The sequence below is a fragment of the Macrobrachium nipponense genome, chromosome 22 (assembly GCF_015104395.2).
Source record: "Macrobrachium nipponense isolate FS-2020 chromosome 22, ASM1510439v2, whole genome shotgun sequence".
Classification (NCBI taxonomy): Eukaryota; Metazoa; Arthropoda; class Malacostraca; order Decapoda; family Palaemonidae; genus Macrobrachium; species Macrobrachium nipponense.
This window is the reverse complement of record NC_087213.1, coordinates 41,231,935-41,248,739: the sequence shown is the minus strand read 5'-3', so window position 1 is coordinate 41,248,739 and position 16,805 is coordinate 41,231,935. Positions and strand designations below refer to the sequence as shown.

Here is a 16,805-nt window from a genome sequence, read left to right as displayed (position 1 = left end):
CCCAAATCCATAACCGATTTTGCCAAGAGCTCAAATTTCTTGTCCATCTTGGACTCTAACAAGGAAGTGGTGTTGGGATTGGAAACATGGGATACCTGGTCTGGAGTAATTGGTACTGAAGTTGGAGGACTATCAATAGGAGAAATATTCGATAAGAGTGAAGAAGATAGTGACGGTTTGTTTGCCTCTAAAGGCATGGGAGTTGTCTCTACTCTAGTTTTACTACCCGCTCTAATAGCTGTTTTCCTTTTCCTATCTTTGTCCATCTTATCCAAATGAGCTTGAAAAGTCCTCCAACCTTGTTCATCTAAACTATGGCACTCATCACAAGTTAATTCCTTGCTACAGCACTGACCCCTACATTTAACACATTTGGAGTGCGGATCGTAACATAGTTTAGCTAATCTAGTTTTGCAACCGCTGCTGCAAAACCTAATTGAATAAGAACTAGCATCAGACATCTTCGTAATAAACCGTTAATTACGCAGCTAACTGATGAAGCAAAAAAGCCAACCAAGAAATTGTACATCACCAAAAAGTAAAAATCCACAATGGCGACGAAAGTCAGCTGCACAACAAACCACCGGTGTTACCCCGTGGCCGGCAGAAAACGAATTGAAGTTTTAAGCTCAGCAGTACCAGGTATTCCCGAAAGTGGGCGGGATCTGTATCACCTACATGAACAATGGCAGCGCTGCTACCGCCACCAGGAATTTGAATTTTCGACTGCCAGGTAAGAAAGCGTACAGCTAATGTAATTGTTTGGTAAGTCACTAATGTGAAAATAAAGTGTATTAGTGTACATGGTACAAGATATACTGAACGTACATACGTACATATGTAGCAAAATGTGGAACCTTACCTTTCGAGTGAGGTGATCTCTGAAAGTGGCAACAGAGGAGGACAAATGGCAGAAAACATGAACACTTTACTTTACGAAACACATTAAAAAATGACAGGAAACATTAATACTAAACTTTACAAAACACATTAACAAATGGCAGAAAATGTTAAGACTTAACTTTACAAAACACTTAGAATTAAATTTTTCTTTTTTTTATTTTTACATTTTTTTTTTTTACTTTTTTATACTTTACGTTTTTTACAAAATTTCAATTTCTTCACCACTTTCAACTTTGTTTTTTCATATCACTTGGATCTTCCTGTTTGCTTACTCCTACTAAAGGCCTCTTTCAAAAATAACTATTCAAGGAACAACTCAGGCAAACGTCTCGAACTGCGCAAGCAGCTAGAGCATCCTTAATTTCTGCCGTTGTCATAGGGTCATCGTCCTCCTCCTCGCCGCTGCTAGAGAACTCTTCTTGAACGACGTTATGTTGCATGGCCTCCAATTCCTTCAGGTCATCCATCGAGAAGGTCATTGATGTCGTTCTCATCGATGACCAGCCACATGGACTTGCCGAGTGCAACAATCTCGTCAAGATCTGGTTGCAAAACAATTTCAGGATCATCAACTGTTTCTGAATCTACATCAGCTTCGCCCACGTCGAATCCCTTGAAGTCTTGGGCAGATACGGCATCAGGCCAGAGTTTCCTCCACAAAGAATTCAAGGTTCGCCTCGAAACCTCCTGCCAAGCTTGATCGATGAGTCGGATGCATATCACAACATCGAAATGCTCCTTCCAAAATTCATGCAAGGTGAGGTTTGTGGTATCGGTGATGTCGAAACATCTCTTGAAAAGATGTTTCATATACAGCTTCTTGAAGTTCGATATCACTTGCTGGTCCATGGGCTGGAGGAGAGGGGTGGTGTTAGGCAGAAGATAAAGAACCTTGATAAAAGAATACCCCGCTAGGATATCTTCCTCGAGGCCAGGAGGGTGAGCAAGGGCATTGTCCAACACCAGCAGATATTTCAGAGGGAGATGCTTCTCTTCCAAGAATTTCTTCACTGTCGGGGCAAAACACAGATTTACCCACTCGGTGAACAACAGTCTCGTTACCCAGGCTTTTGCATTAGCCCTCCACATCACCGGAAGCTTCTCCTTTAGCACTTTGTGGACCTTGAAGGCTCGAAGAGTCCGGAATGATAGACAAGTAGGGGCTTCACCTTCCAATCCCCACTGGCATTCAAACAAAGTACAAGCAGAAGCCTGTCTTTCATAGGCTTATGCCCGGGTAGCTTCTTCTCTTCCTCCATGACGTACGTCTGACGAGGCAAAGTACAAGCAGAAGCCTGTCTTTCATAGGCTTATGCCCGGGTAGCTTCTTCTCTTCCTCCATGACGTACGTCTGACGAGGCATTTAAAAAAAAAAAAAAAAGCCAGTCTCATCACAGTTGAAGACTTGCTGAGAACTGTAGCCTTCGTTGATCATCATCTCATCGAACGTCTTAATAAAGGCTTCGGCCGCTTTCGTGTCCAAGCTGGCAGCCTCCCCATGCCACACCACCGAATGGATGCCAGTCCGTTTCCGGAATTTTTCAAGCCACCCACGAGAAGCCTTGAAGTCTGTGGCTGGCATCGATGTCCCTTCTCCTCCGTCGTCTTCAGCCAGGGCAATCAAATCGCTGAAAATAGCGCTGGCCTTGTGGGAGATTACGGTCTCGGTTGTCGTATTGCCAGCGATTTCTTCGTCCTAAATCCATACAAGAAGCAGCCTCTCCATCTCATCATGCACGTGGCTCCTCTTGTTGGACAAAATAGTCATGCCCTTGGAAGGTGTAACTGCTTTGATGGCTTCCCTCTCCTTAAGTATGGTGCCTATTGTCGATGGACTTTGGCCGTATTCCTTAGCGATCACACTCAACTGCATGCCAGCCTCATACTTCTTGATAATCTCCATCTTTGTCTCCATAGAAAGCATCCTCTTCTTTCCGTGAACTTCAGCAACTTACTTGAGACCCATGACTATACATACATAATTAAGTTACTAATTAAGTTCTCACACAACACGATCAAGCACAAAGCGAAATCGGCAACACAAATTTACGTTAACAAACTAAATCGTATATGAGCGAACGAATTCCGTGTGCTTACGATAACGATGCTGCTACGGAGCGACGGAAGAAAAGAACGCCCTTACATAGATGCTGATCAATAGGAGAGCAGGATCTTACGGCGGTGACTAGCATCAGGAACCAATGGGAGAGCGAGAAGATGGTGGTGAGTCTACTCTGTTGGCGGCGCGTTTTAAAATTATTCTCGGTGGTCTGGGCAAATCTCGGGACTTTACAGCAACAACCTTTCGTAACCTGAATTATTTTTGCATGCAGAGGCAAAAAATTTTTGTATTTGCTTTCATAACTTGAATTTTTTGTAGGTTGGGACTTTCATATGTCGAGGTTCCACTGTTTTTGGTAATGTATATCAGTTTTTTATCACTTCATTGCATTCACCTCAATTTTGCTATATGGAAAATAGTTTTACACAATAACATAACATGATGTTCTAAAGATATCAGTGACTGTTTTTAACATCATGACAAGATTTCTTCCATCTTTGAAAAGAAAAATAGATTAATAAGGCATGCATCGTGCTTCAGGCCGGAGAACAAAAAATTATGAAACTGCCACGAATTGTTTGGGCGTGTGTACATAGCATATATTTGCAATATTGTTGTAATTTTCCCCATCTAGTATCGTAAAGGGGCCAAAATCCCATTTAGTAGTTGCAAGTTTGTTCTGAGAATAAATTAATGAAAAAATTTGTGTGAATATCCTTAGTACTCAATATTTTCCATCTAACACCATCTGCCCTTTGCTTTGATAATTGTTTCAATTGTCCATCTGGTCTGGCAACAAAATTTTTGGCACCCAACCTGGTAACTGGTAAGATGGGAGGAAATATTCAAGGTGAGAGAAGGATGATGGAGTGGGAGAGGTTATTTAGTTCGCAAAGGGAACTGCTGCCTCAATGGGAAAGGGGAAATGGTGGAAACAGCCAGAGTTGGAAGGATTTAGTAAGCAAATGGAACTGTTGTGATCTACCATCAACAAATGCTCCCACATTCCTGCTTGCGGTTAGTAGGAAAGAAACACAATCAATTGCCACTAACTAAAACGGTTCTTTCATACTTAACCTCGGTAGAGGTGGGCTCACACATACTCTCTGATACTTTCCTCTCTAACACGTACGTAGGTGCCACGTCTGCACAAACTCTCAAATATGGCGAAAATATTCTCTCTCTCATAAATTCCATCAACTTAAACTTCCCCATATGGCCTTACCTTTCATATACTAACTTACACATTCCTATGGCACTACTTTCCAAAAAAATAGGAACATAAACCAACTCTCCCAACTACGCTCTTCAAAAGTAGATTACACCTTCACAAGACAAACCTATCAGTATTCCCTCTCTCACACAGGCTCTCAACTTGCTAACAGAAAAAATTCTTGCCAGATTCTTTCTACATCCTTCAAAGTAAGCAACTCGCTATTACTCTCACTGACTTAAGTATATCTTAGTTTTACCAGACCACTGAGCTGATTAACAGCTCTCCTAGGGCTGGCCCGAAGGATTAGATATCTACCAGACCTTCATCTTCACTCTGACTCATATTACCCAACCCCACAAACTTAGCCATACAGACTGACTCATTCTGTATATTGGCTACTAGTAACTCCTTCTTCAACAATAATCCTTTTTCTGCATTCACAGTCAACTTATTCATTCTCAAAAATTTATTCTAAACAAACACCAAGGTTTTTATTTGTTTCCTAACAAATTTTCCCACTTTAACTTTCAACTTTACCTCTTCCTATCCCGATATCTTTCCTGTTATCTCTTATTGGGATACGTATTTACAATTCTTTTGACACTCCAGCTCATCCTTTCTATATCTCTAACAACTTTTGCATTTGCTAAGAAAATCTGTGCCCCTGTATCTAATCCACACTTATGTTAACTCATACTGTCATTTTACCACCTCTATCACATTCTCACTTACCAAACAAACTTTTAACGTTTCCCTTTATCCTTTACTACTAATGGCACAGAAGGTTCTGCTTTCCTATTCCTTTCTTCCTCCCCACACTCCTTTTAATAATTCTACCTCTCAACAACCCACTTATATTGCACCCAACTTAAACACTACAAGTGCAACTCACAACCAGCCCCTTTCATTCCTTTACGGTACACTATGGGTTTGTCACCACCTAAGTGCACATATACCACTACTTTATACTTCTTACTTACCACAATCAGCACCTCCTGGAAGGGAGCCATTCCTGGACACACCATCGCTTTCAACTTCTTATACTGGCTCACATTCTTCAACCCCACCCATCCAGGCCTATTACAGACTTCCTCTATCACTTCTCTTTGGAAATCATTTATACTAGCAGGCACTCTCACTTCTAATCTGTCACTTGATAAATCTTTCAATGGGTGCCAGACGCTTTCGAACAAAGAATCTCATTTACTCTTATCCTCCTACATTCCTTTATCTCCCAATCCTTTTATAACTTTTGCTATATGTCTGTCCACTAATTCTCCTGTTTCTGTCCATATTCTTGAGGCTTCTAACATCCCAACCAACAGTTCCTTTTGCTTACTAAATCCTCCTATCTCCAATTTCAATCTTTTTAATTGCTCTGTTGAGGCATATACCCTTCGCAGCTGTTCCCTTTGCGGACCAAACAACTTCTACCCCTCTATCATCCTTCTCTCAACTTCCATATTTCCTCCTTCCGCCTTCTTACCAGTTTACTTACGTTACTCTACTAAATCAAGCCACACATTGGATGACAAAAATTTTGTTGTGGTCTGATTGACAATTGGACTGCTTATTACACTCATGTAATAAATGAGGATCAACTTAAAAGAAAAAGAAAAATAGAGAAACTGAATACACAGTCTGTTCTTCCTGGACATGCCTAACCCAGTGGTTTTTTCATCAAAAGGCTAGTGAATGAGGGGTTTGTATATAACTGTAAAACCAGCAAATGAAAGCAAATGGCAGTCAGGGAGAAGTGCAGACGTCACACGACAGTGGCCTAAAGCAGCGGTGTGCAGACCAACGAGTGGGCGGGTTTCCCAAGTACCGTACATACGCAGCCAATGACCTTGTTTGAAAGTTAATGGCCATTCCAGCTAATGTTTGCAAGCAAAATCCCATGTAACGACCAAAGGTTTATATTTGTGATGGGAAGAAATGAGAGGTGTATCTATAAAGACGAGGGTTTGTATTCTTGTAGGAACAAAGATTACTTCAGAAGGGAAGATTATCACAATTATAAACTCAGGACAAGAAAGAATGATTTATTCTTAAATGAAAAAGAGAATACATAGCAATAAGTACTTATATGATCATAGTATCGTCACACTACAAGTGAATAATAAATCAAAAGAACACTAATTCAATGTTAGGTAAGCTTTCATTCCTAAAATTTAACTTACATTCTCAATGTAATGCAGCATACAGATGCTCTCCTATTTATGAACTAGTTCATAATGATATAAGCAAAGTCAATACGTACAGTACTAATACAGTAATCGCCCCCGTATTCGCAGACTCTCACATTTGCGGATTTTCCTTTGGAACCTATCTAGAAATTATTCGCAGACGGACTCGCCCATTCGCGGAATTTTCCGACGAAAATAATCACTAATTAGTGTATTTTGATGTTTATTTTCATGTATTAGTAAGTTTAATAAGTTTAAATGATATCACATAATATCATTAATATTTTCCAAAAATAATACTATAACTGTAAGTACAAAATTCATATGTGAGTATTTTAAATACAATAATCATTCCATTTCTCTCTTTTAAATACTGTAAGGACAATCTCTCTCTCTCTCTCTCTCTCTCTCTCTCTCTTGGCTGCAAGTGTTATATACGTATGTAAGTATATACCTTTAAGGCTACTAATGTTTAGGATTACTTTGAAATTATATTAATACAATCTCTAAGATTAATACAGTAATATGATAATAAATTAAGGTAAATTTGATGCAGGATGTTACATAAGGTATACATTTGGTGTTTCTATTTCTTCCTTCTTTTATCTCTCTTGCTCTCAGCAAAAGAATTGATAGACAGACAAACATAATTGCACAGTCCTCTCTTCTCTGGAGAAATATATGTATTTACCTCTCTCTCTCTCTCTCTCTCTCTCTCTCTCTCTGTGTTTATATATTTCTAATGGTAAAATGTTTAAGATGACTTTAAAATGATATTAATAATACCAATTCAATAGTATATTTGATGTAGGATAATACTTTAAGTAGACATTTGGTATTTGTGACTTCACATACAATTGTTTCCTTTGTAAAAAGAAAATGGATGTCTCAAATAGTAACAGTATGAAAGAAAACGTGCATGACTGAATACTTAAGGGGGACTGAATTATTTTCACATACGCAATTAAGTCATGCAGTACGTACATAGGGTAAATAACCGTAGGGTCCAGAGCGGACCATGTTCGGTCAGCGTGTACAATCCCAAAAAAAGTACATTATAACGCGTCCTGACATCGGAGATGGGCATCAGTCGCGACTTGTTGTTGGTGAGAAACGGAGCTAAAGACCTCTACTCTCCTTTCGAAGTAAGTATTTTCTCCAAAGTTAGAAATTAAGGCCAAATTTTAAGATTTAAACAGAGGGTACTGAAAACGGTCTCAAACGTAGTGCACATCTCACCAAAACGCGTTCAACATTTTTACTTACAACTCGAGGTATTTAGAAGATTGACGCCATCTCGATGTTTACGGAGTCGCTTGTGTCAATAAACTAACCATTTCCTGTGATAAATCCGCACACCACTTGTGCCTACAGACGCTGGGGCACTTTTATCACAACAAACGGAAAACTTTTCCTCACCGAGTAAACAACTGTTTTGTAGAAGACGACAACGAAGCGTGCACTTCGATAATTTTTTAAATAAATAGTAAAACATCAATATTTTACATATTTATGATGATTAATTTGAAAATATTCATTATTGAAAAAGTAACTCGATTCTGACTCAAATTTAAGTAATTATTTTTTGGAATTAGAACGTTCTTTTAAGTCCTGTATTATGACGTCACAACATCTTGACTTTCGTACCTATTGTAAATAATTGCTTTACTCAACTTTCTTGCAGAACAGTTTACCAGTTATTCCTGCAGATTATCAGCTCTTCATGTAATTGGTATAATCATAATGCGCATATATATCTTCATTATTTACTTTTTGGATATATGAAGATGCTTTACTGCCGGATTATCGCCGTAGTGTGACGCAATCGTTTTCGGTCGATGCTCCTCTGTTTTCGCACCATAAGAAATTATGGTGCCGAATTTGCAATGACCAGAAAGTCATTAAAAGAGAAAAGTTAGCATTGAGGGGCATATGTTTTGATTGAGAAAAATAAAATTTATTCAATAGCTAGCTTGTAAAAAATACTTGATTACAAAAAACTTGATTGACAACTAAGCAGCATACCTACTATGGGTTTCAGAGACAGTGCAAGCACGTTTTCGGGCAATACCTATTTCTGTAACGAACACTCGTATCAGAACGAGATTTTGCTATAGTGCATTACACCCAGTGCCGTAATTTATAAGGGTATCGTGAATCACTAATCGTAAAAAATAACGACACTTGTCCTTGTACCAAGAGACAAAAACTCCATTATGCAGAAATGGATACGAACACGCGTATAAAGCTCCACCTACCCTCTCCCCCCCGCCCTCCACCGCCACCCCTTTCCTTCGTTCCTTCGCCTCTCTCTCTCTCTCTCTCTCTCTCTCTCTGCCATTTGGTATGTGTTGACCCTCCAAACTGGGTATAAGACTACACACAAAACGTTGAAATTGGTGAAATTAGGCTATGTATTGGAAGTATATATACATAAATATTAAAGCAATTTTATAATTTTTGCATTACTATGACAACTAGAATTCATGGAAACTGTTTATAATAATGAAACAGCATATGTGTGAAGCCTCCACTAATGTGGCAACGATGATTTTGCCATTCTTAGCATGCAAACATTAAAGGTTACATTTATTTCTGGCATACGGTTATTAAAGAAATTCAAAATACTAATATAGACTGAAATCTATGAAAAGTGCTAGCAAAAACAAAAAAGCAAAAAAAAAAAAAATATGTATATAATTCACTTCTCTATGCACTTATCCGTATTCGTTCCTCTATGGTTTTCGGCAGCCAGATGTACAAAAACGTTAGAAACATTTGAAGGTATCTACTTTAGAAATATCTGTAATTTTTTGGGGTAATTTGGTTGCAAAAAAGGGATAATATACATAAATTAAATTAAAATTTTTAAATAAAGTAAATTTAAACTAAATGAGTAAAGTAAACAATTTAGGGAATAAAACTTTGCAGTTTCATCGTCTGCTGTTCGTAACTGTGTTTGTGGCGCGCGCGCTTAGGAACCAGCAACAGCAACGGGTTTAAAGTGCAATGTGGAGTGAACTGAGACCAAAATGTGTATAATAACAATCAAATAAGCACTGTGGAGTTTCAGTTGTGATGGCAGTAAGGATAAAAACCACCGATTACAAGGTAAGAATGAATTCAGTTCAAACCATGACCCCGGGAATAAAAAGTTTCATAATTTCAGTAATATAGGCAACAAAATGTTTTATTGTGCTGATTACAACTGCAAACTTGAGTAAGATCAATAAACGTTACATACATACGCTAACATTGTTCAAATGATTGCTGGGAAAGATGATTTTCGTCACTGTTCAAAACCGGTACATCCCATGGTAGCCGCCATATTGGATTTCAAAACTGCCTTGAAAAAATATTTTACGAAGAGCGTCACATGCTTATTTTAGTTCGTATGGGGCTTTCATATATCACATTATGTTGACGAAACTTCAATCTTATGAATGGTATGCTTGGAGTTGTAATTGTATTCTTGTTTCACCATTTAAATATCGAGTGAATAAGACCTGTACACTGTGATAAGGGTTACTAGTCGCTGGTGTTTTACCCTAGTATGTTTTTATGTATAACCATAAAATGTAAGATTTACTTTAAAACAGTATTAATAATATTTCAAAGATTAATATGAACCATAATAGGATATTTTATGTATATTTGATGAAGGATGGTCTTTTTAGGGATACTTTGGTGTTTGCATGTTCAGGATAGGAGTTTATGAGCATTTTTAGAGGGGGGGTTCCAAACATTCGCGGATTCTAACTATTCGTGGGAGGGGGGGGGGGGGTGTCTGGTACGCATCCCCCGCGAATACGGGGGGACCACTGTATATGTTTTTTCATTTTAAAACAAAACACTTGTACGAACTGTATTTTATAGAGTACTTTTTGAAACCTAAATAAATTGGATTAACCCTCTTACGCCAACTGGACGTATTTTACGTCTACATTTTTTTGTCTCCCGTGTGCCGACTGGACGTATTTTACGTCGACTTCCAAAGGTTTTTTTAAATTCGCGGAAAAATACTTATAGGCCTACCAGCCTAAAACTTTTGAATCAAGCGCCTTGGGGGATGCTGGGAGTTCATGGATCAAGGTGTTGTTTTGTTTACAATCGTTACGCAGGCGCGCAAGCGCTAATTTCTTTCTTGCCGCACTAAAAAAAATCTGTGACACATCTCGGAAATTATTTCGTCACTTTGACATAATTTTTGTACCATTGTAAATTAGCCGTTACATGAAGTATTATATATGAAAATGTGTGCATTTTTATGTAGAATACAACAATAAAATACTCATGATTGTAGCTTTTACCAGTTTTGAGATATTTTCATATAAATAACGATAATTGCCAAATTTCAACCTTCGGTCAACTTTGACTCTACCGAAATGGTCGAAAAACGCAATTGTAAGCTAAAACACTTATATTTTAGTAATATTCAATCATTTACCTTAATTTTGCAACTAATTGGAAGTCTCTAGCACAATATTTTGATTTATGGTGAATTTATGAAAAAACTTTTTTTCTTACGTCCGCGCGGTAACTCTTCCAAAAAAAATCATACATGCGATTGTGGTAATGTTTGCACCATTTTAAAATTAGCGGTTATATAAAGTTTTTATATATGAAAATGTGCGCAATTTCATGCACAATACAACTAAAAACAACCCATGGTTGTAGCTTTTATCAGTTTTGAGATATTTTCATATAAATAACGATAATTGCCAAAATTTCAACCTTCGGTCAACTTTGACACTACCGAAATGGTCGAAAAACGCAATTGTAAGTTAAAACGCTTATATTCTAGTAATATTCAAGCATTTACCTTCATTTTGCAACAAATTGGAAGTCTCTAGCACAATATTTCGATTTATGGTGAATTTATGAAAAAAATAAAATTTTCTTTACGTCTGCGCGGTAACTCTTCCGAAAAAATCATACGTGCGATTGTGGTAATGTTTGCACCATTTTAAATTAGCCGTTACATAAAGCTTTATATATGAAAATGTGTGCAATTTCATGTAGAATACAAAAATAAATAATTGAAGGTTGTAGCTTTTCTCATTTTTGAAATATTTACATATAAATCACAATAAATAGAAAAAAACCACGTTCGGTCAACTTTGACTCTACCGAAATGGTCAAAAAACGCAATTGTAAGCTAAAACTCTTACAGTCTAGTAATATTCAGTCATTTATCTTCATCTTGAAACAAATTTGAAGTCTCTAGCAAAATATTTACATTTATGGTGAATTTAAAAAAAAAAATCTTTCCTTCCCTCCGCGCGCGGATTCTCCGCCACAAATCTCCGAAATGCGTACGTACCATTCTCGGAATATTTGCTCCGTTTCATATTAGGCATTTCATAGAGTTTTATATATGAAAATGTGCGCAATTTCATGTTGAATAAAACAAAAAATATTTGAAGGTTGTAGCTTTTCTTATTTCTGAAATAATTGCATATAAAAAATATATATATAAAAATTCGACATTCGGTCAACTTTAACTCGTCAGATATGGTCGAAAACTGCAATTGTAAGCTAATACTCTTACAGTATAGTAATATTCAATCATTTGTCTTCATTTTGAAAGAAATTGGAAGTCTCTAGGACAATATTTAGATTTATGGTGAATTTTTGAAAAAAATATTTGTTTACGTCCGCTCGTTACAAATTCATGCATTATTTTGCGATAATATTTTCTCTGTGTTGCTTTTATCGTTTTACAATGTGTTATATACCAAAATGATCGCAATTTAGTGTACATTACAATGAAAAAAAAAGTAACTTGTTACCTTTAACCGTTTTGCGCACAGCGCGATTTGAATACAATTATATATGAAATTTCGTTTTTGCGCTATCATATATCGCATTACGTATTTATATATGATAATGATAATGTTTTTCACTTCTGATGGTTGCATACTAAACTTCAGCCAATGACAAAAAAAGGAGCCAAAAATGAACTCTTAATCTTGAAAACTAAGCGCGCTGTGATTTTTTGAAAAAAATATTTTTTCCGCTTCCGCGCTCACTCTGAAACACCTCCGGCACACGGGAGACAATTTTTTTTTTTTTACCGCTTCGGCGTAAGAGGGTTAACAATACAATAAAGTACAGTTGTTTTTTTTACCTTTGAAACTGGAAGTGTATGCTTGAGATAGAAACGAGGAAGAGCGCCCTGTGGAATTACAGGGGCTGCAGGTCATCAACGTCAATGTCATTTTCGGCAAGGATTTCTTCAATTATCCATTCCTTTTAAATTTGAAGAGCTCTTGTGGTTGAAGGCACTTGTTTTAGAACTTTGCCAAAGTTTATATTGTTTTTCTTCTTTCCATCATATAGGATAACAATGCATAGCATCGTTGGTGGTTGTTACTACTTTTGAGAATCTCTCAACTTTTGTATCCTGATTCTCAAAAATAGTCCATTAAAAGAAAACCCCTCAGCCATCAATTTTGTTTCAAAAATTCTTTAAAGGAACAAGTTTTTTTGTCTTCTTCATGTTCTGTTCTTTGTATCTCTTTCAGTTCTATTAAACCCTTATTTATTAATTCCTCTGAGTATGACCCATGCAGCTCTTTAAAATCTTCATCTCGTAAGTCAAGCCGTAGCTTTTCACTATGTCAATGTGACTGTTAACAATTTCCTTGGCCTCATCTTCCTGATTAAATACTTTTAAATTGTTGACAAACTGTGGGCTTAAAGCCTCTCATGTTCCATTCATGTTGATGTCACTTACTTCACATCAAGCTATTATGCTTTGATCCATCAGCTGAATGAGTGAAGTTGTCTTAGGGGGAAGATAAATAATTTTAATATCAGGATGGAAATCATGTAAGTGTGGTGGGTGATCATGGGCATTATCCGAAAGTAACAAAATCTTGAAAGGAATCCAATTCTTACAGCAGTGCAGCTTGACTTTGGGAACAAAGTGATTAAGGGGGCCGGCCGGAACCCCTATATATGGTGGTATAGGGCGAAAAATGCAGTCATGAAAAATTCATGGAGCTTCATATGGCAATTGAGAATACGTATACAAAATATTTCGTCAAAATTCCTCTTACTTTCGTAGTTACAGGGTAATTAGTTAACGTAACTCAATAAGCCTAAAACATTGATCCGTACAAGAAAATGCAATATTTCTTCTATTATCGTAAATTTTGATAATTATTGTCAAAGAAATTGGGAGAAATGGCATCTGTAGACATTCTCCGAGTCGAGAAGGAGACTTCAGGCTCAGCTACCAAGTCCAGTCCTGATTTAGTGCGATCACAGACTTCAAGTAGTCTACACGTTCCATTTCACCTCTGACATTCGCTTGCTTTTACGTATGTTCATGTATGTTTCGGCAAGAATTTCATCATGCCAATGAGGAAAAGACAAGGAAAACATCTTGCTAACATACAGACGAAGAAAAATCACACAAGTATTATTACAGAATATCATAATATACACGTAGTTAGTGAAGAGAGAGGGGAGGGTTGAGTAGTAAGGGTTGCTTAGTAACGCCCACGTCTTGCCTGACAGCACACGTCACACTGTGCCCAAGGCTACGATCTTTGAGCAAAGAGATCTTCATATATGATAAATAACAAAGTTTTGGTTTTTTAATACCCAAAATGGAATATGAAATTCATAATAATCATGATTTATTAAATTGTCTTTGTAAAAAAAAAAAAAACAAAAAAAAAAAAAAAAAGAGAGAGAGAGAGAGAGAGAGAGAGAGAGAGAGAGAGAGGGGGGGGGGGGGGGGGAGAGAGAGATAGAGAGAGAGAGAGAGAGAGAGAGTACACCTTCGAGTTTGACCTCTGACATTCTCTTGCATTTACGTTTGTTTATCTTTGTTTCGGGCAAGAATTTCATCATGCCAAAGAGGAAAATACAAGGAAAACATCTCGCTAGCATACAGAAGAAGAAAATTCGCTGTAATAAGCAGAGTTAGTGAAGGGGAGAGAGAGAATTGCGTAGGAAGGAGTGCCCCATCTTGCCTCAAGCAGTTCCCCAGGCTGCGATATATGAGCAAAGGGATCATCATTTATGATTAAATTATGACAAATAAAATAGTTTTGGTTTATTAATACACAAAAAAGAAATATTCATTCATAATAATCATTATTTATTAACATTGTCTTCATAGAAATACGAAGGAAAACTTTGAACGCCCGAATCTCAAAACTATACCTATTGACCCTCAAAATCTATCTTCTCATTTAGTTTTAAAGCTATAACATTGGAATTTGGTATATAACTCAGAAAGACATTATAGAACAATCAAATAGAGCCATTTTTTCCAATTTTTGTTTCGTCTTTTTTTTATAAATTTTTTTCTCCTGATTTATAGGGTTTATTTTTTTACCATATTGAAAAATTCATATCTAGCAAAAAAAAAGGACTTTTGGAAAAAAAACTCTCCATTCGATTGGAGGTCTACATCAGGTCTATATATGGTAGTTATCCCAGGTCTTAATATTATATATCAAGGGAGGAGATAGAATTTGAAAAATGGTTATTTTCGGGATAAATCACCCTGGCGTCACAAAACCGAAGGTCAGAGGTGAAAATCATATGCGGTTTGGAGATGTCCCAAGTCACCTTATTAAGTGGTAATATCAAAGTCCTGTCCTTAAAAAATGGCATTAGCCGGCCAGCCGCCTTAACAAAATATTTGTTTAAAAAAATAGTCTTTTATATAGTATGAGTCAACACAAGCTTTGTTATTGGACATCCAGACTACAGGTATAGAACTTTTTGTGATATTTTTCTGTACCCGCAGATTTGCCACCCAGCAGCAAAGTTAGCCTAACCTTCACTGCCTTAAATCCTGGCATCATCATCTCTTCATGACTGATGTGTTTTTCTGGCATTTTTTTCCAGAACAGACCTGTCTCATTAATATTAAAGACTTGTTGAGGGCTATAATCTTCAATATCAATTATTTCCTTAAGCATCTTGGGAAATTTTTCAGCTGCTGCTTGTTGGCACTCCCGGCCTCATCAGCAATAGATATGTGATGCAAGTTGGCGTATTTATAAAATGATGTAACCACCCATGACTTGCAGCATATGATTCAACTGCATGAGCCTAAACAGTACTACCTACATAACTTTGTCCCTGGTGTTCCATTTAGATACCCAAAAGTTTTCCCATTTCTTCTACCACCCTCCCTCTTCTCTTACATACAATTGTTAACTACATTTGGCACAGCACTTTTTACATGTTCCATTACTACTTGATCTTTGTTTTTAAAGATTGTGCCAACAGTTGGGCAATGCATATTATATAAGGACATTCTACTCCAACCATTTTTTCACCACTTTACTTCTAAGTTCTTTATAATTACAATTTTTGTTTCCAGTGAGAGCTAGCTGCTTTTTACCACTTCCTGCTATCTTCAATGCCTGATGCTTACCATTAGCCATGCTAGAAAAAGGTGAGCTCGATATTGCTGATAAAATCATACTTCTTAGGTTAGAGAGTGTGGAACAGCATATTGGCATCACCTATGGTGCTGTTGGGCATGAGTAGCAGCAAAAATTGTAACCAAGCAGAGGGACACAATAAAAAATTTGAACTTAATGGGTGGTAGATGGAGTGCTTCAAACAAATATCAATCTATGATCACAGTTGTAACTCTGAGAGTTCCTAAGTAGGAGAGCATCTGTACAAGATAATGAACATTTGATCTAAGATATCTTACCTTTGTAGTTGTTGGCTTTTTCTTTTTCTTAGTGGATTCTAGCCATTTTCCTTGGTCGTCACCTTCCAGTAATGCATCGATAGCAGCATTGACATCATTGTCACAGTCATGTAGTGCTACCATCGCCTCATCTGCTTCTACGCCCGTGAACTGCATCACCTAATGAAAGTACATCAGAAAACTTTATTACTTTTAAAGAATATAATTTTACGTATGAAGAATTAAAGAGCAAACAAATTTTTAAAAGAAATGAGAGCAAAGGGTATGAAATGAACAGTCACCAGAGAGAGAGAGAGAGAGAGAGTGAGTTAACTTGAAATTAACCTAGCCTAACTTACACTAAGTTATACAATACAGTCTATACTTACATGGTAGCCCAGACACTATACCCACAACCTATCATGGTTTTGTGATCTTTAGTGTATTTTATACAGCAACTTCCCTATCAGCTGTTACCATTACATATTACCATACCCAAGATAAAAATGCGTAGGCACTCACACCATTGCACTGTGGAATGAACAGCCTTCCAGAGATGCTGTGCAACTGGAATTTCAGAAGTTCAAGTGAAGGTGCAATACACTACTACCCTAATACTATTCTTGCCTTTTAATCTGTTTTCATCAATTCATAAATTTATTATTTATTAATTTATTAAATAATTTTTTCTTTTTTAATAGACACACTCCCTTTCGGTATTTCCCTTACCTCGTCTGACTTATTCCTAATGAACACTGC

At 37.0% G+C, this 16,805-nt stretch overlaps 1 protein-coding gene across 6 annotated transcripts in view; it reads right to left on the bottom strand.

Moving 5' to 3' along the window:
- The window catches only part of LOC135198611 (protein lingerer-like), a 270,401-nt gene extending 254,173 nt beyond the window's left edge, over positions 1–16,228 (bottom strand). For all 6 annotated transcript variants that reach the window (XM_064226351.1, XM_064226354.1, XM_064226352.1 and 3 more), the window contains exon 1: positions 16,068–16,228. In XM_064226351.1, the coding sequence (XP_064082421.1) occupies positions 16,068–16,223 (156 nt within the window). In that variant the 5' untranslated portion in view covers positions 16,224–16,228. The remainder of the gene's footprint in view (positions 1–16,067) is intronic.
- Between the last annotated feature and the right edge of the window lie 577 nt (positions 16,229–16,805).